A 22,744-nucleotide genomic window follows, 5' to 3' on the forward strand; every position below is an offset into this window, starting at 1 on the left:
GATCGGATGAACGATTTTTGAGAAAACCAAAGGACAGACATACACACCCCTCAGTCTCCTCTAATTATAGTTAGACATACGATTTTGGTCAAAATAAATAAAATAAAAATAAAGGATCACTTTTGTTGAACATGGCCTGGACGCTGAACTCCAGGTACTTGGTGTTATCATTGGGGTTGATGATGCTGAACAGCGTGGTCGGGGTCTTGCTGTTCAGCTTGAAGGAGGACAGGATAAAGGCTTCGTCCCTCCCGTTGTTCCTCAGGCTGCCCTGGAGCAGGTCTGGCAGACAGTCCGGAGAACCCAGCAGGTCGTACACTGAGACCCACAGAGAAGACCGAGAAGGGAACCACATAAACAAGGGGACCATTCTCCTTGATGTTGATTCACACAAACTGTGAATTGTGTTTCCAAGCATATCATGATCATATCAACATCATAGTAAGTATAGATTAATAGTGTTAAAAGTGTTATGTCTTTACTCATGCATTGCATATGAAGGCATATATGGAATCGCCCACACTGATGATGAAATCCCAACAGCTTGGCCCTATTCTATCTGTTTCCATCCCGCGCGGCAGGGGCGGCAAAGTGTGTTTTAATTGGCTGCACCGTGTATAGCAACTGCTGAGTCAGATCACTGAAGCACTTTATGATGTGCTTGAGACTGTAGATGAAAGATGATGTCTGTGTGTGTGTGTGTGTGTGTGTGTGTGTGTGTGTGTGTGTGTGTGTGTGTGTGTGTGTGTGTGTGTGTGTGTGTGTGTGTGTGTGTGTGTGTGTGTGTGTGTGTGTGTGTGTGTGTGTGTGTGTGTGTGTGTGAGAGAGAGAGTGTGTGGGTGTGTTGACTGCCCTGAAGTGGTAGGCTCTACAGAGTGGCAGACTGATAGGCAGTAAACTTTTCCTTTGGAGAAAATATTTGGCCCTGGTGCAACCATTACAAGATCACAGAGAGACAAACTGAGACACACATACGCACACACATACATGCACATGTACTGTATTTGAATGCATTCAAATACATATAATTCCCAATGTTCATTATCCAAGGGAACATTGGCATTGATATATAACTGATAATAAAAAATGTAATCTGTAGGGTTGAGATAAGTTACAATTATTAACAGATACTGTATGTTACTCAGCAGCGAAAAATGACCCAAACTCTATTACCTCATATTAAGTTGTATTATCTCATATGATTTGATACTTAGCGTTTATCAGTTCCAGAATGCTAAGGCCAGATGTACTCACCAATGCCCTGTGCTATGACTGTCAGGGCTAGCCGCTGGACCATCAGGGCGAGAGCTGCCCCTCTGACAAGTAGACCCATCCTCTGCACTTGATGAGTGGGGCAGAAGAGCCAGTAGATGCCCCTGGTATCCTCTGCTGTCCTCTAAGAAGAACTGGCGGTCTATTAAGACCTGTGGACGGGTTGAAGTAGAGTCAACACATTCTAAAGTCACAACAAATGAGCGCCTGGTCCAGGAGAGAGCACAAAGACAGACCTGCGGATCAGAGTTCCAGCTGGGTTAAGGTATTCTGTGGCCACAGGCAGCAGGCTTTTAAAGCTGAGAGGTGTGTCCTGGTGACATATTGCACACAGTTTTCCACCAGTGGGTGAAGGAGGGTTTCCTGTCAATAAAAGGCATAAGATCATGATGGTGCCTACTATTTGTGTAATGTATTACTGCTTGTTTATGGTATATCCCTTTTCCTTTTCAAACTTATATCACATAAATGCATACACATAAACATAAATAGATCCATGCAGGCATGCGTACGTACATCAATACACGCATACACACACACACACACACGAGCGCGCGCACGCGCACACACACGCACGCACGCACGCACGCACGCACACACACACACACACACACACACACACACACACACACACACACACACACACACACACACACACACACACACACACACACACACACACCCTTGAATGCATTCATAATTTTTTTCACTTTATTAAACAATGAACAAATACCATCCACAATACCATCTATTAATTAATGCTTATTATTTTTTTATTACCAGTTCACTTCCTTATAATAGGGTGGAGTCTCCTGGATTTTATCTTAAGAACAATTTCAGACATCTGGTTCTTGCCTCAAGAGTTATTTAAGTAACCACAAAATACTTTTCTACCTTTAAGGACTGGTCCAAGCCAAGACATTTACAATCCCTCTGTGCAGTCATTCTTTCTGTGTATGTCTGTCCTTTTGTCTGGTTTCTTAGTCTGTCCGTCTGGTTTATCTGACTTAACTGGCAGGCAGCGTCTTCAAAACGATAATACCATAATCTTCTGTATTTAAAAGAAGATTGAGAAATTGTTATGGTCGCATACTACGGAGGAATATAATGTGCATGAAATAGTATGTTGATAATGATTTCACATGTATTTCCCACTTACATTTATAATTTTTCATAATTTCTAAGAATATATCACCCTTGGTAAGTAAGAGTATTGAACAATGACGACTATGAGGATGCTGATTATTTATTATTGTTATCATTGACATTGGGAATTCTGTTTTTCTTTGGCACTGCCCCGCATCTGTCCGTGACGTCACACTTTCATAAACTAAACATGGCGACCTCCATGGAGCTGAGATGCTGGGGAGGTGACTGGGGATTGCCTTCTGTTCACGCCGAATCGCTTGTTGTTTTGGTAACTATGATCTTATATTTACCATCTACAACATAGTCCCCTTCCCCTGAGCTATTTTTTACATCCATCCGACAAAACGTTCGCTTCGACTGCCTTGAGTTAGCTTTAATGCTAGCGTTAGTGATGATGTACGGCGCTAAAATAAATGGATTCTTTCTGCAGCTGGTTGTCTGGATGTCAGCAGCGATGACAATGAGACGAGTAGCGTCTGCTCCTAGTCCGTGCCCCGCTTATTGTAAAGAACACACCCGTGGGTTTCATTAAATTCCCCTTGAAGGTCAGGCCAAGTCCCTTATTTATTTTATTTCAGAATTAGTTATTTCCACTCAGTGCGGCGAAAGATCCGGCCAATGGGCGTATTCCCAGCTTGCTGTTTCTGTGCAAGTGTGCTAGACGGCTTTAGAAGGCTTTTATTTATTTAAACTAGCTGACACTTTTCTTTGCCCCGACAAATCGGCTTCTACCTACACATGTAATGTAACATCTGCGCGTCAGTTTGATATGTGCTTCATGTTACTCACCTCTAGTGGAACCGCCCCCTTGTGCAAATTCTGTATGAAATATATTCTTCATGATAACGAAACTTGCACTTTTGACCAGCATAGAAAATAACAATCATGTCAAACAATATTTAAAGAATCCGTATAGTTTATGACCTTAAATCTTATAACCCTGTAACCCTAACATTATCCCTAATCTGTAAACCTAACCCTAATCTGCTGTTAAACAAACGTTTGTACATAACACATCTCTATATCTCTTTAAAATTAGATCTCCTCTAGAATAACAATTACAACGTTTTTTTCTTTTGCTTCTTGTACTAGGCATACTGCAAGTTCTCGGGGGCAAATGTCACAGTTTCTCCGATCGATTGGACATGGAGAACTTTAACAGGTAGGCAGGCTACCTGTTAGACAATTAAACAATGAATCTATATTCTAAATGACAATACAGTATCCAATATTATAGCTAATGGAACAGTAATTATATTGAACAGAAACTGAACCCTTATTACACAATCTGTAAGATATTTTTCTCAAGTTCTGTTTATCCTGGAAAATGGAAAAAAGTCTGACATTCCATGCATGGGATATGGTCTCCATCTATTCTGCAGTGACAACCCCAGAGCTGGTGTGTGGAGACTCCACAGTGACAGAGCCGGCGGACATTCTCAACTTCCTGAGGAAACAGGTTCGCCTCTGTGCCAAGTCTGCTTTCTTTCCCCGGGCACGAATCATCAAGTTACCAGACTAATTTCAAAGGGCCGTGAGATCAACAGTTAACATTCTTGTATTTATTTTTTTAACTTAGAGGTTTAACGCTGACTATGAGCTGACGGCCAGACAAGGTGCCGACACCATGGCCTACGTCGCACTGGTGGAGGAGAAGTTGAGGCCGGCTTTAGTAAGAATAACCTCTCTCTCTCTCTCTCTCTCTCTCTCTCTCTCTCTCTCTCTCTCTCTCTCTCTCTCTCTCTCTCTCTCTCTCTCTCTCTCTCTCTCTCTCTCTCTCTCTCTCTCTCTCTCTCTCTCTCTCTCTCTCTCTCTCTCTCTCTCTCTCTCTCTCTCTCTCTCTCTCTCTCTCTCTCTCTCTCTCTCTCTCTCCTGTCTTCTCTCTCTCCTGTCTTCTCTCTCCTCTCTTCTTGACATATTGTGTGCTCCCCGTGCGGAGGAATATTGTGTCAGTAACCAGTGTTTGCGTTCTGTTTGTTCGTTAGTTGCATACATTTTGGGTGGATGCGGAAAACTATGCTAATCTGACGCGGCCGTGGTTCGCTTCCCGCTCGCCATTCCCTCTTAACTTTCTGGTCCCCAGTCGCCATGCCAACAATGCCCTGTGCCGCATCCTGCTGAGCAAAGTGGAGTCGCCGCTTTACTCCATCACAGAGGTGGAGGGAAAGGTAAACAGGGCAGACGTTCTTCACACTGTGTTGCCGTTCCTGGCGGCCCCCTGCCTCTCTGTGTGTTTTTCTAACCGCTGTTTCCTGGTACTCCACCAGCTCTACAGCGATGCTAAGGAGTGTCTGAACCTCCTCTCCCACCGTCTGGGAGGAGACCACTACTTCTTTGGAAACTCGTACGTGTTGTGGATCAATATTTATATCTTAGTGCTAGTAGGCAACACCAAAGTTATAGTTAATGGGTCGGTTTCCTACTTGGGGTGTTTATGAGATAATAAACTATGTGGAGAGAGTATGGCCCTAAAGTTTCCTATTTTGAAGTATCGCCATGTACTGGCACACATTCCCCTTCTGTGTGCATGTTTTATGAAATAAATCTTCATTGTGGTTGTTATCGACCCTGCAGGCCGTCGAGCCTGGATGCCTTCGTGTTTGGCTTCATGGCTCCGCTCCACAAGGCGGCTCTGCCCAGCTGTCCCCTGCAGAGCCACCTGCGCCAGCTGGCCAACCTCACCGGCTTCATCGACAACATCCTCGCCGTCTACTTCAGCGGCAGCCCGCCCGGTGAGCCTCCCACACACGACTCCACCTCCCTTGGGAAGCCTTGCGTCTGTACTGCACACACAAAGACACAGTAGCGCCGGGGAGAGGGGAAGCGGCTTGGTGAGCACACGTGGTTGAACCGCTCTGACACTTTCCATCCTTTCCCTCTGATGAAATGTTCTTTTGTGTCCCTTCCGACCGCACCACTTGTTTTCCATGTTTTTTTTGTTTTTTTTCTTACGCTTCTTCTGCCTAATGACCTAACTCCACTCCCTGTCCAACTAACTCCCCATCTCCTGTGCTCCTCTACGGCTGTGTCCGCCCTCCACTCTCTCCCAGGGTCTCCTGTGCCCGTGCAGGAAACGGTGGACGCCAACCTCCAAAAACTAACACAGCTCGTAAACAAAGAGTCCAACTTGATCGAGAAGGTGCATCCGCTTTTTCTATTTTTTAACAATTGTGCTCTTTTCACCGCCGTTGGTTTTCGGCCCTGCCTCCTCGGCGTCTCTTGCTGCATGCCCCAGAAGTCTTCCACGTCTACAGACGTGGTGTCGTGTTGTATTCCGTGTTGTTTTGGCACCGCGTTCCGTCCCTTGATGTTCACAGTTCCCAATTGTGCTGTGCAGATGGATGACAACCTCCGCAGCAGCCCCCAGCTGAAACCACGCAGACCAGAGCCTAAGCCCTGCCTGGCCAATGAGGGGAGCTCTACGCCCGCCTGATCTTTGACCCTAGAATCAATCCTCCATGAATGTTAGACTGAAAAAAAACCTGCACCTGACAAGATCCTGTGATGTAAAATATATATTTATTTTTAATCTGATACTAAAAGTTCCCAAGAATTGTATCTTATGTAAAAATATTGGATCAGAATGGCCATTTGGCTGGTGTTCTGGGTGGATTATGTATGTGTGCATACCTGTTAGATTGAGGCTTATACAGACATATTACGGGAATGCTTTCTGATGGTTATGCAGTAGGGATGATGATCTATTTTAGGGATGTTGAATAGGCTAAATGCATGTGATTGATGTGGTAAGGGAAGGAATGAATGCTGTGCTATTAAATGAGAACACTGCAGAAGGTTAAAAGGAAAACCACAGCAAATAGAAAGCCCAGTGAGGGAAATGGTGGCATGGGTATTGGCCTGAACGTAGTCTCTTAAGAGGGCCAGTTATTCTCATTTCCATTTTTGTATCTTTTCTTCTGTGCAATTAAAATATTCTCAATTTGTCCAACCGAGACCCAGATTTCTCCCGAGACAAAGGTTATTGTTGATTACATTATCAATGTAATCATTACCTTTATCACTGTCCTACATTATCAAACCTTAAAAGATATGCCCCACAACTGTTTATCTGTGTGCAGAGGTTTAAAACCCTGGTTATGTTGAAGCTGTGGAACAAAAGCTCTGTAAATAAAGTTAGTCTTTTACAGGTTTCATGTATAGTAGGTAGAAAAGCATACATTTGGGATTAATCTGTGACTTGATGGATCCCTCTTAATGCTTGATACAGTTGTAAATACTTCAAATAAGACCAAGTTATTTGTAAATGACTGAAATCTGTAATTATTTTCTCAAACAGGGCTGATGTGCAAATAGCGGGGCTGTTATCGTTTGACTTTCCTTATGTTTTCCTTGTATGCACTGTGGTAAGTCAAGGGCCTTACAACTGTGCTTAGCATCTGGCAACTATATATTTGTTATTTCAATTGTACTTTGAGTCAGACATTTATTTCCCTAAAGGAACACTGAAGTGCTTCAGCGGGGACATACTGTCGACTTATTGCCTACTTCAATGTATTTTGTTCTTCACATCTTAATGTCTCTCGCTGTCCCTTTTCAATAGTCTCCTTGAATGGCGTAAATACTGCATTTCCTTTGAGGATGCCTCTCGACTTCCTTTGTCCAATTCACTCTACAATCTCTCCCATGCATTGTAAATAGAACCGTGAGATGGATCGATTTGATATTCAGAAGTCTCATGTTTGACCTGCGTGCCCTGTGATGGCTTTGGTGTGTTTTCATTTCAAGTCCTGCAGGAGAAAAAAAAAAGTGTATTTGGTCAAGACTGACAGAGATCTTAAATCATTTTGTGAGTGCACATTCCCTTTAACATCAATCTGACCTGGGAGGCAGAGTGGGGTTTGGTTATGTAAAGGAATAGAACATTGTGGTTCATAAAGACAGTATAGATAATAAGGGACTTATGACTTGTCATTATGCAAGAAATCCTGTGAGGTTGCTATTCATTGTTTTTGTCATGACTGTCTGCTATTTATGTTATACTGCTTGTTACTATTTACTTTAATACCATTGCGATATGAATATAATAAAACCATGCAAATGTCAGAACTCTGCTTTTCAATTAAATTATGCAATCGTATGAAACGATAGTTTTGCTGTTCATAAACAAATTAGAAGATATTTTCCGCCTGGCCACCTGGTCTATTGAAAGAAAACAAAAAACATACCCAAATGATCTTGGACGTAAGAACTTTTTTACATCCAACTGAATGACTTCAGGGAAGCCTTGCCTGGGGTCCCAGTCACTGCTATTAGAAACTGGTGCAAATGTCCAGAAATGTGTGTGTGCAGCCAGGAAGTCTGTCAGTGGTCAGACTGTCTTTATGAATTGCCAGAAGTTGTTCCCTAATCATCTGCAGGTTTTTAATATATTTCCAACTAATTTAACTTTATTTTTGCAATCTGGGATCGATTTAATATTTTATTCATAATTCTAATGGACATAAAGCTGTATGGCCTAGTGGAAAGCACATATAAATTATGATCTGATGTAGGCCCTAATGTGTGCATTTACTTTGGTACATACAAGGGAACTTGAACCAAATTTCTTTATTCAAGTTTATTCACTTTGGTTGAGCAAATACAAAAATAATACCTTTCTTAGTCAAGCATGACAGTGGATTTAGTAAGGGTTTTCATTTACATTACAACAGAGTTTGAAGAGGTTATTTACACAGAGAGCAGAGACCTATTCACAATATGAAATACGGATCATGTGCTACAACAATTAATTACTCACAAAACACACAAAAGTGAGCTTTTGGTATTTGACATCTACCACTAAACACTGAGATTTCAGTCATTATTGATCGTTTTATGAGGCGGAAGCATAGTTTAGACAGAAGTCGTCTGTAAAAAAATATTTCACTAGGAGAATTAAAACAGCGTCTCACCTGCATCCATTATAGTAACAAAAAAGTATGGCAGGGGGAATAAAAGCAGACTGTGTATAGCATTCTACTTCAACTCTACCAAACCACCGGCAGGGTCATTCTCTGAAGAATTTGAAAGCAAACAGAACTCAGTACGGTCTTATTTTAAACAGTTATGAATCAGTGATAAATGTAGGCTACTTGCTTTCTTCGTTTCATATTTACACACAGGTTAGGTCAACAGAATAACCTTGAATATAGAATAGAATATCCTAAAAATAAACAATTTAGTAATAAAATAAGCAATTTAATTTAGAATAATTTAATCTTGTGATTCATCTTGTGATTCAGGTTTACTGCTTGTACTGCATACTGTAAACTGTATACCCCATCGTATCCGCTGACTTTATCCCGGTCTGAACAATAGGCGGTACCATTAAGAATGACAGCTCAGCATGGCAGCTAGCTGTGGTTGGCAAACTCTGGCACCTCCAGGGCCATGCTGATGGCCAGACTGCCGGGCTGCTCCAGGCCCAGAGTAGGGTGACATGGCTGGGCGAAGCGGTGGCTGAGGCTCCCTAACAGCTGACCGCTTTGGGCGTTGTAAAAGGAGAGCCGGCCCTGCTGATAGTCCATTAGGGTACCCACCCGCTCTGGCATCTCAATCACCACCACGTCAGAGCAAACGCCGTCATGGAGCAACCGATACTCACAGCTGAGGAGACACGCAGAAGGCCAGATGAACACATGCTGACGCTGAAATATTCATGTTTTACAACGAAAAAGGTCTGTGGAATGGCGTACCTGGATGCTGTGGGGGTGCACTGCAAACACCATGACTTGCTGTTCTGCCCCAGTGGGCTGCTGCGATTGGCTGTTTCGTACGCTACTCCAAGCCTGTACGCAGCACAGCCAGTGACCACCGTCTCCCAGTAGTATCGTCCCCGTGCTGGCAATAACTCACCAAGAATTGTGGGGAACCTGTCACACACACACACGCACGCACACACACAGGTTTAAAAATAAAAAGTGCAATCATAGTGCAGTGATACTGAGTGTGTATTTAGTTCGCTGTTGGTCTGTTTTATCAATATCGTTGAACTCACTGCGTGTCTGAGGGCTATGTGTTATCATGATTAGAGCACGTTTAACTCACTGTGGATCTGAGGGCTTAGTAATACAATGATAAAAGCATGTTTAACTCTCTATGGGTCTGAGGGCTTTGTAATACCATGATAAGAGCATGTCTCACTCCCTGTGGGTCTGAGGGCTGTGTAATACAATGACAAGAGTGTGTCTCACTCTCTGTGGACCTGAGGGCTGTGTAATACAATGATCAGAGTGTGTTTAACTCTGTTGGTCTGAGGGCTGTGTAATACAATGATCAGAGTGTGTTTAACTCTGTTGGTCTGAGGGCTGTGTAATACAATGATCAGAGTGTGTTTAACTCTGTTGGTCTGAGGGCTGTGTAATACCATGATCAGAGTGTGTTTAACTCTCTGTGGACCTGAGGGCTGTGTAATACCGTGATCAGAGTGTGTTTAACTCACTGTGTGTGGTCGTGCCTGCTCGGGTCATAGCGGACTGTGGTCAGGTCCTCTGACACCTCCAGGCGAGGGTGAGCTGAAGCCTTCAATAAACAGAGTCTCGTCCCTGAGATATGAAACACAACACCGCTTTAGAAACAAGATATTAAGACGTGCGAGGAAGCTCAGGTTGTGGGCCACAAACGACATGGGATAAACGAGAGTTTGGAACTTGAAACCCAGAGTCGAGATGGGCCTGGTTAGGGTGCCAGGCAGTGTGCTGCTTTACCCTTGGTGGATATCAGGGCAGCCTCGCTCTGTTCACTGCCTCCGGCTTCGTTCACTGCTCTGATGTAGAACAGGTAGTTCTCATTGGGCTGCAGTAGAACCTTCTGCTCATTGCCTCCGATACCCGAGATAGACCTACACGCACATCCCAGACCAACGCCCAACGCAGACATACGCACATACACACACGTGCGGGCACACAAAGAACACAGCGATTATTCAGAAAGTGCCACATAGATTTTAGTCCGATGAAACATCCCGCTAAATGTGCGCTCAAATTAAAAGTTCCAATTGAACAATAACTTCCGTCGTATCTTTTCATCTAGTACTCCAGGGAGAATGAGACAGTTTTTTTCTATCACATAATGAAACAGTTTCACATACTACAATGGTGATCTTAGGCCGTGCTCACCTGAGACCCTCCCCTTCCGGCTCGTACTGGCGGCAGTACTCCAGAGTGTAACTACAGCCAGGGGACAGGGGATCCGAGGCCCAGCGTAGCGTGGCCGAGCCCCACAGCACGCTGCAGTTCGCTGGGTCAATCACCGGCCCAGAGGGGGCTGCCCGGTCCACCAGGTGGGGGAGAGAATGGAAATCAACACGGTGTGATGATAACCACGTGCTGCCGCTGCAGGGATTCATTCAGCCTCAAATTCACACAGAGATGGTTGTATTCGGGATTCTGACTGTATTCACCGTTCTTGCCAGTCCACAGTGGAAAGATTCAGGAGAGCAACTTGGAGACTTCTGAACAACATTCATTTTAATAATCAGCATATGGTAGGGAAAGTTGGAAAAAACTTAAGCCAACATAGTTTTGAAGACAGAAGAAGACGATACCGCCAAAGACGAAGAGAGTGCCATCAAGAACAACCACCAAAGTTATTAATTTAATCAAAGGAAAATCATGGAAACCAATGTACTACATACTATTCAGTACGAAAAAGAAAATCCTGTTTATTTCCATAACTTCAAGACCTGTACCAAAACCCTCTGTTATAAATTATGAATATCCAGGTTATAAGATAGGATGAACCTTGCACAAGGAGATGATGTGAACTGACCTGTGCTGAAGGCTAGCCGCTCACTGGGCAGGGAACAGCCTGAATAGTTGACCGCCATCACCCAAACCCGGTAGGTCTTGTTGGGCTTCAGCTCCTCCAGGACACAGTAGCTCTCCTTGACGGTCACACGGTACTCCTCAGACACCGCTGGGGCAGAGAACCAGAGTGGAGGTATGTAGGCTACTAACACCCGAGCCTACCATGTGTTCTTAACATCTCCTGCAGCAGTATGTGGCTGTGCAATTGTTACGCAATACCTCCTTGAGGGTCCTCCACGCAGTAGACCTGGAAGCAGTCTATAATGTCCCCGGGGTTCACGTTCCAGTACACCGTGACACTGGTGCTGGTGGCTGAGCCTGGCTCCTGGGGTTGTAATGTGGGGATCAGGGGCACTAGGGTTTGGACCAAGAAAGACATGGCTGTTTAATTCATGTATGTTTGTTTATGTACACAACTTTACTTTTACTTAGTCAAAGCTAAATAAACCCCCGTCTATGGACTATAACAGCTGTCCCTGGGGCCTGTGGCACCTACCCGGGATCCCCTTGCGTTGTTCTTTTTGTGCGCTGGAGTTGTTTCCCTTGGTGTAGTTCTCAAACACCAGCAGGCCTTTGGGGCCCAGCTCCAGGGACATGGCGCTTTTCAAAGCTGCCTTCAACCTGATCACACGAGCACAGCGTTGGTACGCTAGAACACTCTTGACGTTGGCATGCAACTTCTCATGCTCCACCAAAAGGAAAACGAGTTACCTTTTCTCAATGTCTTCGGGTGACTAATGGAAGAGCACATTGAAGAAAGATGGGTAAGGAATGAGTCGTCAATGACAGACCTCAAGTCAATGGCAGATGATGAGGGTATGACCAATATCTCTATATATACATAAATGGGTTTTGAGACATCCAGGCATCCACTGGACCAACTCACCCGGGCCTCGGTCTCAGCCTCCCGGACAGTGGTCTCCAGGATGCCCTTGGCCGAGTCGATGTTCTCCTGGGAGGAGACGATCTGGTCATAGAGCTGCTCCAGCTTGGCCTTCTTCTCCTCCTCCATGCTGAGAGACATGCCGTTGTACTGCTCCATCACCAGCGCCATCATCTCCTCGTTCTGGCCCTGCATGGTGTCCTCGATCTCAGCACACTGGTCCTGGAGAAGGGGAGAAGGGCCGAATAGGGGCATTGGGGTCGTGCCCTCCAGTGTGACATATCTAGATTGTTTAATAAATCCCACAATGTTAATCTAATCTACAGTGGATCAATCAGGCAGTCAGGGATTAGGTTATGGAAACCATACCGTAGCAAGGATATTACACCCATAGTATCAAACACAGTTGCCCTTATTGTATTCATTGTTATCAGGTAAAGGCGTCAAGGGGAGTCATTTGCACTGCGGTACCTCCACAGAGTTGTAAGCTAGCTCCAGCTCGGAAACCATGTCCTCAATGTTCTCTGACCTCGCCTGCAGCTCAGAGATCCAATCGCTCAGCTTCTCCTGTTACAGAAGAAGAGGAAATTATAGGGGCACAATCACAGTTCTACACATCGTGACCTTCAAAATGCACATGCAACGGTTGACTCCACGTGTGATAGTTGTTCAGAAACGTTGTTGATGCCAGGGTACTCTGGACATTCCCTGCAAGAGTCAGAGTCATATTCCAGAAATCTGAACATTGGCAACACCCCCCCCCATCCAGCTTCCCCTTTCTGGCCTACTTAATACCGGCTCTGAGACATTGATCTAGGTAGGTCATGTTATGGCCACTCTATCTCTCTGCTCCTGAAGTCAAACCCTGCTAATCTCCAGCAGCAAAGTGTTTACGCGTTTATTTTTTTTATCTATGTTAGCCTTTCATTGTTTGTATGTATGTGTACGCCTGTGACTACTATACTATGTTGAACAGCCTGCATATAGCAACACGTGGAATACAATTTGTGTCAATTTGAGAAAATTGACATTTATCTGCAAAGATGTTGGCCATTCCTTCAAGCTGTTCAAAGAAACAGCTCCATTAGAAGACTCCAGAACAGATTACTGAGGTCAATATTTAATGTTAGTACCATATGTGGTTTTGATCTCATCATTCTGGATAAGGCACTTTTAACTTATACTACAGAATGTCAGATGTCAGATTTAAAGTAATGACGCATTTTGTTTTATGTCTCTCATAGAACTAGAACTCTTTGTTCTGAAATGCACCACGCCTGTTGGGGAGAAACAATGCAAATGTCTGAATGACCCTATAATGACCCAAATTGCTTGGTGACCCTATACTGACCCAAAAGGACTGCTAGGGGAAACAGTATCATCACATGTCAGGCCCTTCCCTGATGATATCACTATGGATCTTTCCACAGATCAAAGCGGAGCATGACCTCACAACAGCTCAATGTGCAAAGCTACGAGCCAATGACAGACTGACAAATTGCAATCTCCTGGCGTCTCTGCGAAGGTCTTAGCAAGTCATTAAATTTAGTTCCATTCAAATTAATGATGTGCAGAAGTTGTTCTGGTTTATGCGCCGTCACGGAAATAATCTACATGTTAATGATCAATTTATATGAGGAGCTGAAACAAGAAGTAATGTTATTGGTCATTATCACTATCAATGACAAATATAACAACATGAGCGGAGTGCTTTTTGCATTGCAAATGATAGTCTGTTAACCATTTGCCATATTATTAAGATAGATTCATCTCCATGAATGCGATTTAAATTATAAATTGTCTTTCTTCAACTTCCTCTTTTGCTTTTAGTGAGATTTTTGTTTTTACTGGTGGTACCTTGATGTCCTCGTAGGCTCCGTCCACAGAGGTGCGTTCGTGGTCCTGGTGTTCTCCAGAGGCACAGGCCTCCTCGGACAGCAGACAGCCACAGGCCAGGCAGAACCAGTTCATCCCCTGCAGCTCCGCAGCGGCCCTGGACTGGCTCTCCTCCTCAGCATCAATGATATCATAGTCAGCCTCGATGGACTCCTCTCTCGGCAGAAGCCCTGGCTCCCTCTCCTCCATCCTAATCTCCATATCCTGCTTCTCCGTCTCAATCGTCTCCTCCTCAGATTGGAGCTCAGGCTGCTCTGCGACTGGTTTCTCCTCGGGCGCTGGCATCTCTCTTGCTTCCTGTTTGGTTATTATCTCATACTCGAGTTCCTCAGCGGTCTGATCTGTCTCCTCGACAGCCTCTCTGTGCAACTCAGCCTGAGGGAGGTCATCTACTGTGGGCTGCGTCACCTGTTGGTCTGCACCGTCTTTACTCGCCTCGGGGACAGCAGAGGCTTCGTCGGTCTCTGGCTCGACATCGTCTGTGTGCATCTCCGTCACGGGGCTCCTTTGTATTCCAGACAGGTCTTCTAGGGGGGTAAAGCTCCGGAGGCGAGAGAGCGCTCCACCCTCTTCCTCCAAATCCCCATCTGCTTCTTTCTCTTCTTCTGCATTGGCCTCCTCTTCATCAACTGGGAGTGAAGGGGAATCCTCACACAATTCTTTAACAGGTAGTGCTTTCTCTTCTGAGCAGGGATCAGGTTGTATTTCTGGTTCAGGTTGTGTGACTCTAAGTTCAGGTTGTGACGGAGGGGATGCTGGGTGGACTGGTGGAGTAGACAAGTCACCACATGGACTCCCAGCTTCGGGCAGACCTTCAGCGGTCTGATCTATCTCCTTGACAGCCTCTCTGTGCAACTCAGCCTGAGGGAGGTCATCTACTGTGGGCTGCTGCACCTGTTGGTTTGCGCCGTCTTTATTCATCACTGGGACAGCAGAGGCTCCGTCGGTCTCTGGCTTGATATCGTTCCCAAGCGTCTTCATTGCAGAGCTCAACTCCGGCTCAAGGCTGACCTCCGTCACAGGGCTGACCTCCGCCACAGAGCTCACCGCCGTCACATAGCTCACCTCCGGCACAGAGCTCAACTCCGCTGCAGAGCTCACCTCCGCCGCAGAGCTAGACTCCACCACAGAGCTCACCTCAATAGCAGGGCTGATCTCCGCCACAGAGCTCACCTCCACCTTAGAGCACACCTCTGCAGCAGACCTCAGTTCCGCTGCCGAGCTCGGCTCTACCGCAGGGCTCAACTCCGTCACAGGGCTCACCTCTTTCAAAGAGCTCACCTCCGCCGCAGAGCTCACCTCCGCCGCAGAGCTCACCTCCGCCGCAGAGCTCACCTCTGCAGCAGACCTCAGTTCCGCTGCCGAGCTCGGCTCTACCGCAGGGCTCAACTCCATCACAGGGCTCACCTCTTTCAAAGAGCTCACCTCCACCGCAGAGCTCACCTCCGCCGCAGAGCTCACCTCTGCCGCAGGCCTCACCTCTGACACAGAGCTCACCTCGGCCACAGACTTCACCTCGGCCACAGAGCTCACCTCTGCTGCAGAGCTCACCTCCGCCACAGAGCTCACCTCTGCTGCAGAGCTCACCTCCATCACAGAGCTCCCCTCCGCCACAGAGCTCATCTCTGCTGCAGAGCTCACCTCCTCCCTCTGTATTCCAGACAGGTCCTCTAGGGGGGTAAAGCTCCGGAGGCGAGAGAGCACTCCACCCTCTTGCTCCAAATCCCCATCTGCTTCTTTCTCTTCCTCTGCATCTTTAGAAAGATCAGGTTTAATTTCTGGTTCAGGTTGTGTTGGAGATGCTGGGCGGACTGGTGGAGTAAGCAGGTCATCACCTGTTCTCACCGCCTCAGCCAGCCCTTCAGGATCACTATTGTCAACACTCTCTGACGACCGACCTATGTCTATGTCCATTTCTACAGCTTTCCCCCTTGGGACAAGGAGGACAAAGTCATCACCGACATTAACTGTGTGACGGGTGGGGACTGAAGATATTTTAGATGCATCAGATTGCAGCTCTTTTTTGTCTAATTCTTCAATGGTTATTGACTCCTCTTTCAACTCAGGTTGACTCTGATCGGTTGCAGAAATGTCAGTTAGATTTATGTCTAATCCAGGCTTGGCTTCTGCCTCAAACTCAGGTTGCTCTACCTGTGTTTTAATGTCTGGCTTGTGATTGACAGCCATGACTTCAGGACTGTATATACTGTCAGTTTTTGAGTTCAGGACAATCTCTGTTTTATCCAGTGCTTCTTCTACTACCCCTACTGCTGCTTGTACTGCAGCCTTGCTATCGATAATAATTGGAGCAGGTTCATCCCTTTCAATCAAAGCTGAATCCATTTCCCCACTTAATGGCTCATTACTCGATTTCTCAGCTTCAAGTGGTTCCTGGGTTAAGGTCTCATCTACTTCTACTCCGCCTGTCACATCAACTTTGGCTACTGTTATCTCATCTACTCTGTCTTCTTTCTGAACTGCAGCTTCTTCACTCACACTCTCCTTAATTTTAGATTCATCTGGAGCCTCTTCAATTCTGGCAGGGACTTGAGTTATGTCTACAATGTCACTTTTGGCCTCAGGTTTAATGACCACGTCGGGCACAATCATCGTAGACGTCTCTTCTTTAGCCTCAGCAACCGCTTTAACCACGACCACCGCTTCAGCATCGTTGCTTGCTTCCTGTAGCTGAGATTTCACTTGTGGTTCAGGGCCAGGTACCTCTGCTCTCTGTTGTTCCTTACTTCCTCCCATCTCTGCTACCTCCATTTCCACCTCTTGTGTCTCAGGGAGACTTTCTGTTTTGTCAACGCCACTCCCAACGGGTTCACTGTGAACTTCCATTTCCTCCTGTATCTCTTCCCTATCTTTAATAGTTTCCTTCTCTTCCGGCATCTCTGTTAAATCTTCTGGGCATGTTTGTATTGGGCTGACGTTCTCATCACGCAACGCAGAGGACTCTGCTTCAACAACCTTAATTTGGGTAACTATGCTCTCTTCCTCTCCCTTGTCCTTCGATTCTAGATTTTTCTCAACTGCACATTCCTTCACCTCCTCCCTTCTCACTTCCTCAGTCTTCACCTGCTCCTGCACTTCCACTTCATCCTTCACCCGTGTCAGACTTCCAGTCATTTCAAAGGCATTCGGTGACCACATCCTCCTCCTCCCCTTCCTCTCCTTCTCGTCCTCCACTGGTTGGAGCCCCACCATAGAGGTTTCATCTCTCAGGGTGAACATCTCCAGGTATCCGTCCGCCTCCTCTGAGTCTGACAGACGTCTGATGAAGATCTTCTCCGGGACCACCTGCCCGGCCTCGGAGCGCTCCTCTTCGCTAGCCGCCCTCTCCCCCACGGCATCCTCGTACAGGTCAGAGTACATGTAGGACATGGCCGTGGGCTCGTCCAGCAGGATCTGGTCGATGATCTTAGGGGGGCCAGGGGAGAGGAAGATGGGGGTGAGGACGGTCTGCTCGCTGCAGAACAACACTGCGCCGTTGTCCTTCTGCGATCTCTGGCTCGCCCTTCTCACTCGCATCTTCTCTCCAGAATTCTCCTCAGCCTCCTCCCCACTCTGCGGAGTATGACCAGAGGCTGCTTGAGGCCCGTTGCCGTAGAACATCTGATCCAGGTGATCGCCGGCCAGCTCTGTGTCAGTGACAAAGACGAAGGACTCGTCTGACTCAGTGGGGCTGTCTGTGGAGGTCCCCCGTGCAGCAGTCTCCTTCTCTCCATGCGGTGTCACTGCCGGGACGGTCACCTCCTGTTGCAACTCTGGAGCTTGTTCATCAGGAACCACCGCATCCACCAGGGTGAACTGCTCAAAGTAGTCCATGTCGCCAGTGCTGCGCCTCTTTATTTTTGAATCCCCAATCACAGCGTCGGTAGGATCCTGTTCAGAGTAATTGACAGTAAATTACAATCAGAAAGAATTTTGTTTTGTTATTAAACCATTGGTTTTCTTTTAATAATAATATGAATAATTGTGATTATTTATTACCTCTTTATTCTTTACAATCTCCACCTCTACATCTTCTGACAGGTCTTGACTCTGTGGTGAAACCTTTTTGGACTTAATCCCAGGCGTCTTGTCCAGATAAGACAAGTTGTCCTGGAGCTCAATGCTCTCCTCCTCATCCACGGTGGGCAGCTTGGAAGGCACTCTGATGTTAAGAATCTCATAGCCCTCCGAAATCAAACTGAACAATTGCTGATCTTTGTCCTTGATCTCCTCCAAGTCTGTCTCCCCTTGTGCTGTCTCCGGCTTGGGGACGTTGGGAACGGAGACCTCCGCCATCTCGAGTCTCTCCACCCCAAGAGCCGAGCCTGATCTTGAACTCCCGGGTCTCCTGAGCCGGTCGCTTAGCCTGCTGCTCCTCCCTCCGGACCGGATCCTCCTGCGGACGATCTGCTCGTCATCAAAGACGATGGTGATCTGACCCTGAGTGCCTGAGCTGTCCATGCTGTAGCCCTCGGAGATGGAGCTTGTCTCCGAGGCCCAGGGGGTGGAGCAGCGGCTGGATGCCGTCTCCCAGACTATACCGCTGTCCTCGCTCTGGACGGTCACCATGGAGAAGGACGGATCCACCATTAGACACTGCATTTTGGGCTTCACCGACGGGTCCTGCACTGCTTCTCGGAGGCTGGTGGAGAGAGACCCAAGACCAGAGTGGATGTCAGAACGAACGAACGAACAGGGACTATTTAAACGGTTCCGTTTAAGTCAAAGGGGCTGACTCAAGGGGGTGTCAGGCAGCCCCAATTAATGTTGGCAATGTTCATGGAAATACAAGCCGAGAACATACTAATAAATCAAATTAAAAAATACCTGTGAAACTACATCTGAGGCTGATTTCCCAATCACATAGTTTCAGCACATGGTTTCCTTCCACTATTAACTGACAATTTTCTTGCCACTTCTCTAAGGACTTCAGCCAAGTGAGGATACAATTGTGTGGAATCTAACTATTAAGTAACATTGGCCCTCAACGTAACAACTCACTCTAACTCAATGGTAGGAGGACTCTCATTGTTGTAAGGCTTATTAAACATCAGCCGGTCGGTCGGTCCAACTGACTCTGTACATCACTATGTGTGAGCAGAAACGTGAGTCATCACTTGCACAGATCGAATGAGACTTAAACGTCAGTGCTTGAGGTACAGTGTACAATAAATGACCCCAGATATTGACCGCTTATAGCAAGCATTCAGTGATTAAGGTGTTCAACCATTTGTCCAAATTGCCCTTGAAATCAGAGCAGGGACTACCCTGAAGGTTCCCCAAATGCTTTGCTGCCAAACTGGACAACTGACAGCTGATCAACACAAACAGACCCACAGTATTCCATGAATGTCGTTTCCTCAAAACAACCTCACAGAGTGTAGAGTCGATCTTTGATCAAAAGAAGGAGTAATAATTGTTGACAGCAAGTGAGCTCCACATCATTAAACCATGCAGGCAAATTAAACACCTGTTTCGAAGTTCCTCTACTTCGTCTTCGTCGTCTTGGTCGATGGCACTAGGAGACACACACTGAAACCCCTCCAGGTCTGCCATCTCCAACTCGAGGCTGTCACACCCCTCCATTCTGTTTAATCCAGTGGCTCTTCCTTAATCCGAATTATTTATTCTAATTATTTTCACGGCAGTAATTTAGCGTCCTCCCGATGTTTTCAGGCACTTTGCGTTTGGGCAAATGCTCTGCCTGCTTGGTTCTTTCCAAGTTTGGGGGCTTCTCGACTGACTCAGCCAGGGACAGAAATAGACTGAACAGGGGAGTGAAAGAGTGCCGGAGATATAGTGAAACTATAGTCAATGGGAGCAGCAAGAGCCATGCGACAGGGGCCAGCCCGCTCTCCCAGGCCCTTCCACTACCAACAGAATAATGCCTCTACGTTGGTTTTATGTTCACTTTGAAGAGGGCCTGCTTACACATGGACAGTATCACAGGCTTGTAATTATACTGCTGGAGCTGGGCTGACTTGAATTGTGCAATGTGACTTTAAGATCAGAATTCCCCCTTCTCGGTTAAATATAGGTTGTGACTTGAAACAGTACCCCCCATGCCCCTGGTGGCAGCTCTAAACAGGGACATAGGGGGACATGCGCACTCGCATCAACATACTTTGTCCCTCTATCGGGTCTCTATGTTGACGTCATATCGCCAAGCAGACAACAGACAGCTGGTGGTCAAAGGGTCTAAAAACCAGATAAAAACATCCGCTTCTCTAGGTATCTGCACAGCATATTAAAGGGCCTCAATGCCGCTAATCACTCCTCAGTCCTTACTATTTTTTTGCATAGAAAATGCAAAATGTGGTCAATTATTGAGGATTATTCACTTGTATGTAAAATTTTAAGGTAATTGTTAAAATGAGTATTCTTGCCCGTTATGCAATACATTTTTTGGAAAACCTGCTCAGTGGTTATAGCTTCCTAATAAACTGACAAAATGCTTTATTATATTGTATTATATCTAATAACCCTAAACTTATCAGTGTCTCTCTCGCTCTCTCTCCCCACATATATACACACACACAAACACACACATCTCGAGGGTAATAGTGAAAATAATTAAAAGATTGAGCTTCAACTGAACTCCGAAAAAAACATTTACACCACAAACAATTGATTCCTGTATTATAAATGTAAGACCATTTCTGGTTCAAACTGTAGAAAACGGAGAGAAATATAAAAATAATTTGGCCAAATTGTGAATCACACATCTATATAATTCTTGCTCTCCTCTACAACAGTAAAGATATTGATCCCAGGTAAATGAAAATTGTGCTTTCTTGTAAAATAATAACATAATATACATACGTGCAGGTGGAGCCAAGTAAATCAGAAATAACCCAGGTTCAACTGCCGGTATGGGAGTTCACAACATCCAATCGGTCCAACGTTGGGGGCATCAAAGGACAACAAATCATAAAGTACATTCTCTTTACATTTGTAATCAATATGAGCCAAGAAATGTGAACAACTTTTGAACTGATATGAAGGGGATAATGCAAGATGAAAGCAACTCCAAAAAAAAGTCGGAACAAATAATTTAACACTCAAGAAACCACAATTTAAAGTCTTTCTAAATACGTTGAAAAGAGAACAATTGACCTTTAGAACAAATGCTCAGAAAAAATTAAAAGTACGATGACTGTCAACACAACCATCAATTGAAACAATTAGGCCTGGTGTTGTCATAAACAGGGCAAACACTGGAAACGTTAGAAGGGCACGAACACACCAGGTAACCCACCGAGGCAGCTCCATGGCAAGGTCCAGAACAAATGTACTTTAAGGCTCCAGTCACATGGAAATGATCAAATCCCCAAATCGGGGATCAGACATTGGTCTCACTGTCCAGCATCTCCCAAGAGGCTTGGATTCAAGCTTGCGTCCACTGACCCCCACTAGCTGCCCACAATGGACTGAACCGCAGGCAGCGTCTTGTCTCCAAGCAGGGACGGTCCGCAAGATCCCAGTGAAGGTGTGAATGTCTGAGCGGCAGGAAGAGGTAGCTTTGTTTTAGCTTTATTTATCTCTTTAATAAAAGCCTTTTATTTCCTGGATGCCTCTTTGCTGATGGTGGCCCTGACTGGGAGGAGGGCGTTCAGGTCCTTGCTCTGCGCCAAGATCTGGCTCGACTGTGAAGAAACATGGAGGCGGGAGAGAGAGAGCCACAGATGCATCAGTGGATAGAACTGCGGGATCAGAGTGGCACACAAGGTCAAGGGAAACGCAGCGGCTTGTGAGTGCGTCCCTGGTTAAAAGTAATGCAGTTACCGCGGCAAACTTGGATTTAATGGTGTTGAACTTCATCTGCTCGTGGACTGCCCTGGCCACGTTGTTCCTTTCAAACGGTTCTGAAAGACATCGAGGTATATTCTTGTTTCTGTGGTATGTTTGGTGGCATCTTAATAATAATAATAATAATAGTAATAATAAATGCACGTAAAGAAGAACGCCTTGTGACTCCGCATCTGTTAACTGGACAAATCGACGTTATTAAAAAGGCATCATTCTGGATTGAGAACAGTAGGTGCATGGGGAAGGTGGTGCCGTTGTTGGCCTACCCTCCACACAGATGTACTTGTTTCTCCACTCTGCACCCTTGTTCTTGGGCAGAGCCTTGCCCTCTCGCACCGAGATCACCTGGGTATCCCACCTGGAATGAAAGACAAAGGAAATGACTGTGGCACTGGCACAGAGGGCTGCAGTAGCTCAGGAGGTAGAGCGGCTTAGCTGGTAACCGCAAGGTTGCTAGTTCGATCCTCCTAGCTACTGAGCGTCAAGGTGTCCCTGAGCAAAGGCATCTAACCCTAACTACTCCCAACGAGCGGGCTGTCGCCTTGCATGGCTGACACTGCCGTCGGTATGTGAATGTGTGTATGAATGGGTGAAAGTTAGGCAATACTGTAAAGCGCTTTGGATAAAAGCATCATAAGGGGGGGGGCAAGGGGCGGCGGAGGAGGGGCGGGAGGGATGAGGGAGGTCTACCTGAACGTGGAGGAGTAGTACTTGAGGAAGCCTTGGAGCAGGTCCCCTAGAGAGGACTTGTTCTGAGACTTGTAGGGGGGGATGTGGCGGGGCCCTTCTGGGATCATGTCGATCTCCATGGATGGATTGAAGCACTCCTGAGGAACCGAACGACACAGGGGAGCAGCTATAGTGGTAGCTTTAGAGTTGGATTGTCATCTAATTCAATTACTGGTTTTGAAAAGTCTGTTTTAATGTTCAA

General features: G+C 46.1%; 4 protein-coding genes across 5 annotated transcripts in view; 1 reads left to right on the forward strand and 3 right to left on the reverse strand.

Moving 5' to 3' along the window:
- Window positions 1-1,549, reverse strand: part of thbs4a (thrombospondin 4a) — an 11,824-nt gene extending 10,275 nt beyond the window's left edge. Inside the window, exons 1-2 of the mRNA XM_056592002.1 lie at window positions 1,255-1,549; window positions 121-318 (exon numbers count right to left, since the gene is read on the reverse strand). Coding sequence (XP_056447977.1) covers window positions 121-318; window positions 1,255-1,333 — 277 coding nt within the window. The 5' untranslated portion in view covers window positions 1,334-1,549. The remainder of the gene's footprint in view (window positions 1-120; window positions 319-1,254) is intronic.
- Window positions 1,550-2,594: 1,045 nt separating this feature from the next.
- On the forward strand, window positions 2,595-7,544 carry mtx3 (metaxin 3). Of its 2 annotated transcripts, XM_056592036.1 has the most exons (9): window positions 2,595-2,689; window positions 3,514-3,583; window positions 3,804-3,880; window positions 4,001-4,093; window positions 4,407-4,589; window positions 4,689-4,765; window positions 4,996-5,153; window positions 5,472-5,560; window positions 5,759-7,544. In XM_056592036.1, exons 1-9 carry the CDS (start codon window positions 2,609-2,611, stop codon window positions 5,852-5,854), a joined length of 924 nt encoding a protein of 307 aa, XP_056448011.1. In that variant the 5' UTR covers window positions 2,595-2,608; the 3' UTR covers window positions 5,855-7,544. The 2 variants fall into 2 exon arrangements, with proteins under 2 accessions (XP_056448011.1, XP_056448012.1); XM_056592037.1 differs by lacking the exon at window positions 5,472-5,560 and having other exon boundaries at window positions 5,759-7,543.
- Window positions 7,545-7,957: 413 nt separating this feature from the next.
- cmya5 (cardiomyopathy associated 5) lies at window positions 7,958-19,747 on the reverse strand. Its single transcript, XM_056592035.1, has 14 exons — window positions 19,475-19,747; window positions 18,004-18,646; window positions 13,969-17,895; window positions 12,583-12,678; window positions 12,115-12,333; window positions 11,940-11,962; window positions 11,725-11,849; window positions 11,448-11,582; window positions 11,191-11,337; window positions 10,539-10,686; window positions 10,128-10,261; window positions 9,863-9,965; window positions 9,117-9,293; window positions 7,958-9,027 (listed from the first exon to the last, which is right to left on the reverse strand). The coding sequence occupies exons 1-14, from the start codon at window positions 19,588-19,590 to the stop codon at window positions 8,775-8,777; spliced, it is 6,246 nt and encodes a 2,081-aa protein (XP_056448010.1). The 5' UTR covers window positions 19,591-19,747; the 3' UTR covers window positions 7,958-8,774.
- A 664-nt stretch (window positions 19,748-20,411) lies between these two features.
- Window positions 20,412-22,700, reverse strand: tent2 (terminal nucleotidyltransferase 2). Its single transcript, XM_056592039.1, has 4 exons — window positions 22,504-22,700; window positions 22,080-22,171; window positions 21,790-21,869; window positions 20,412-21,650 (listed from the first exon to the last, which is right to left on the reverse strand). Exons 1-4 carry the CDS (start codon window positions 22,620-22,622, stop codon window positions 21,564-21,566), a joined length of 378 nt encoding a protein of 125 aa, XP_056448014.1. The 5' UTR covers window positions 22,623-22,700; the 3' UTR covers window positions 20,412-21,563.
- Window positions 22,701-22,744: the final 44 nt, after the last annotated feature.

The sequence above is a fragment of the Gadus chalcogrammus genome, chromosome 6 (genome assembly GCF_026213295.1).
Source record: "Gadus chalcogrammus isolate NIFS_2021 chromosome 6, NIFS_Gcha_1.0, whole genome shotgun sequence".
NCBI classification, from domain to species: Eukaryota; Metazoa; Chordata; class Actinopteri; order Gadiformes; family Gadidae; genus Gadus; species Gadus chalcogrammus.

Bases quoted from the DNA above. Each gene is read 5' to 3' on its own strand.
- cmya5 (XM_056592035.1), bottom strand. From the start codon at position 19,590: ATGGAGGGGTGTGACAGCCTCGAGTTGGAGATGGCAGACCTGGAGGGG. The intron at 12,334-12,582 runs GTACCGCAGTGC...CCCCTTCTCCAG, and splicing joins TAGCTTACAACTCTGTGGAG to GACCAGTGTGCTGAGATCGA. The intron at 9,294-9,862 runs GTGAGTTAAACA...TGTGTGTGACAG, and splicing joins AGCAGGCACGACCACACACA to GTTCCCCACAATTCTTGGTG.
- tent2 (XM_056592039.1), bottom strand. From the start codon at position 22,622: ATGGAGATCGACATGATCCCAGAAGGGCCCCGCCACATCCCCCCCTAC. The intron at 22,172-22,503 runs GTAGACCTCCCT...CTTTCATTCCAG, and splicing joins TACTACTCCTCCACGTTCAG to GTGGGATACCCAGGTGATCT. The intron at 21,651-21,789 runs GTAACTGCATTA...GTTTCTTCACAG, and splicing joins TTAAATCCAAGTTTGCCGCG to TCGAGCCAGATCTTGGCGCA.
- mtx3 (XM_056592036.1), top strand. From the start codon at position 2,609: ATGGCGACCTCCATGGAGCTGAGATGCTGGGGAGGTGACTGGGGATTG. The intron at 3,881-4,000 runs GTTCGCCTCTGT...TTTTTAACTTAG, and splicing joins TCAACTTCCTGAGGAAACAG to AGGTTTAACGCTGACTATGA. The intron at 5,154-5,471 runs GTGAGCCTCCCA...ACTCTCTCCCAG, and splicing joins CTTCAGCGGCAGCCCGCCCG to GGTCTCCTGTGCCCGTGCAG.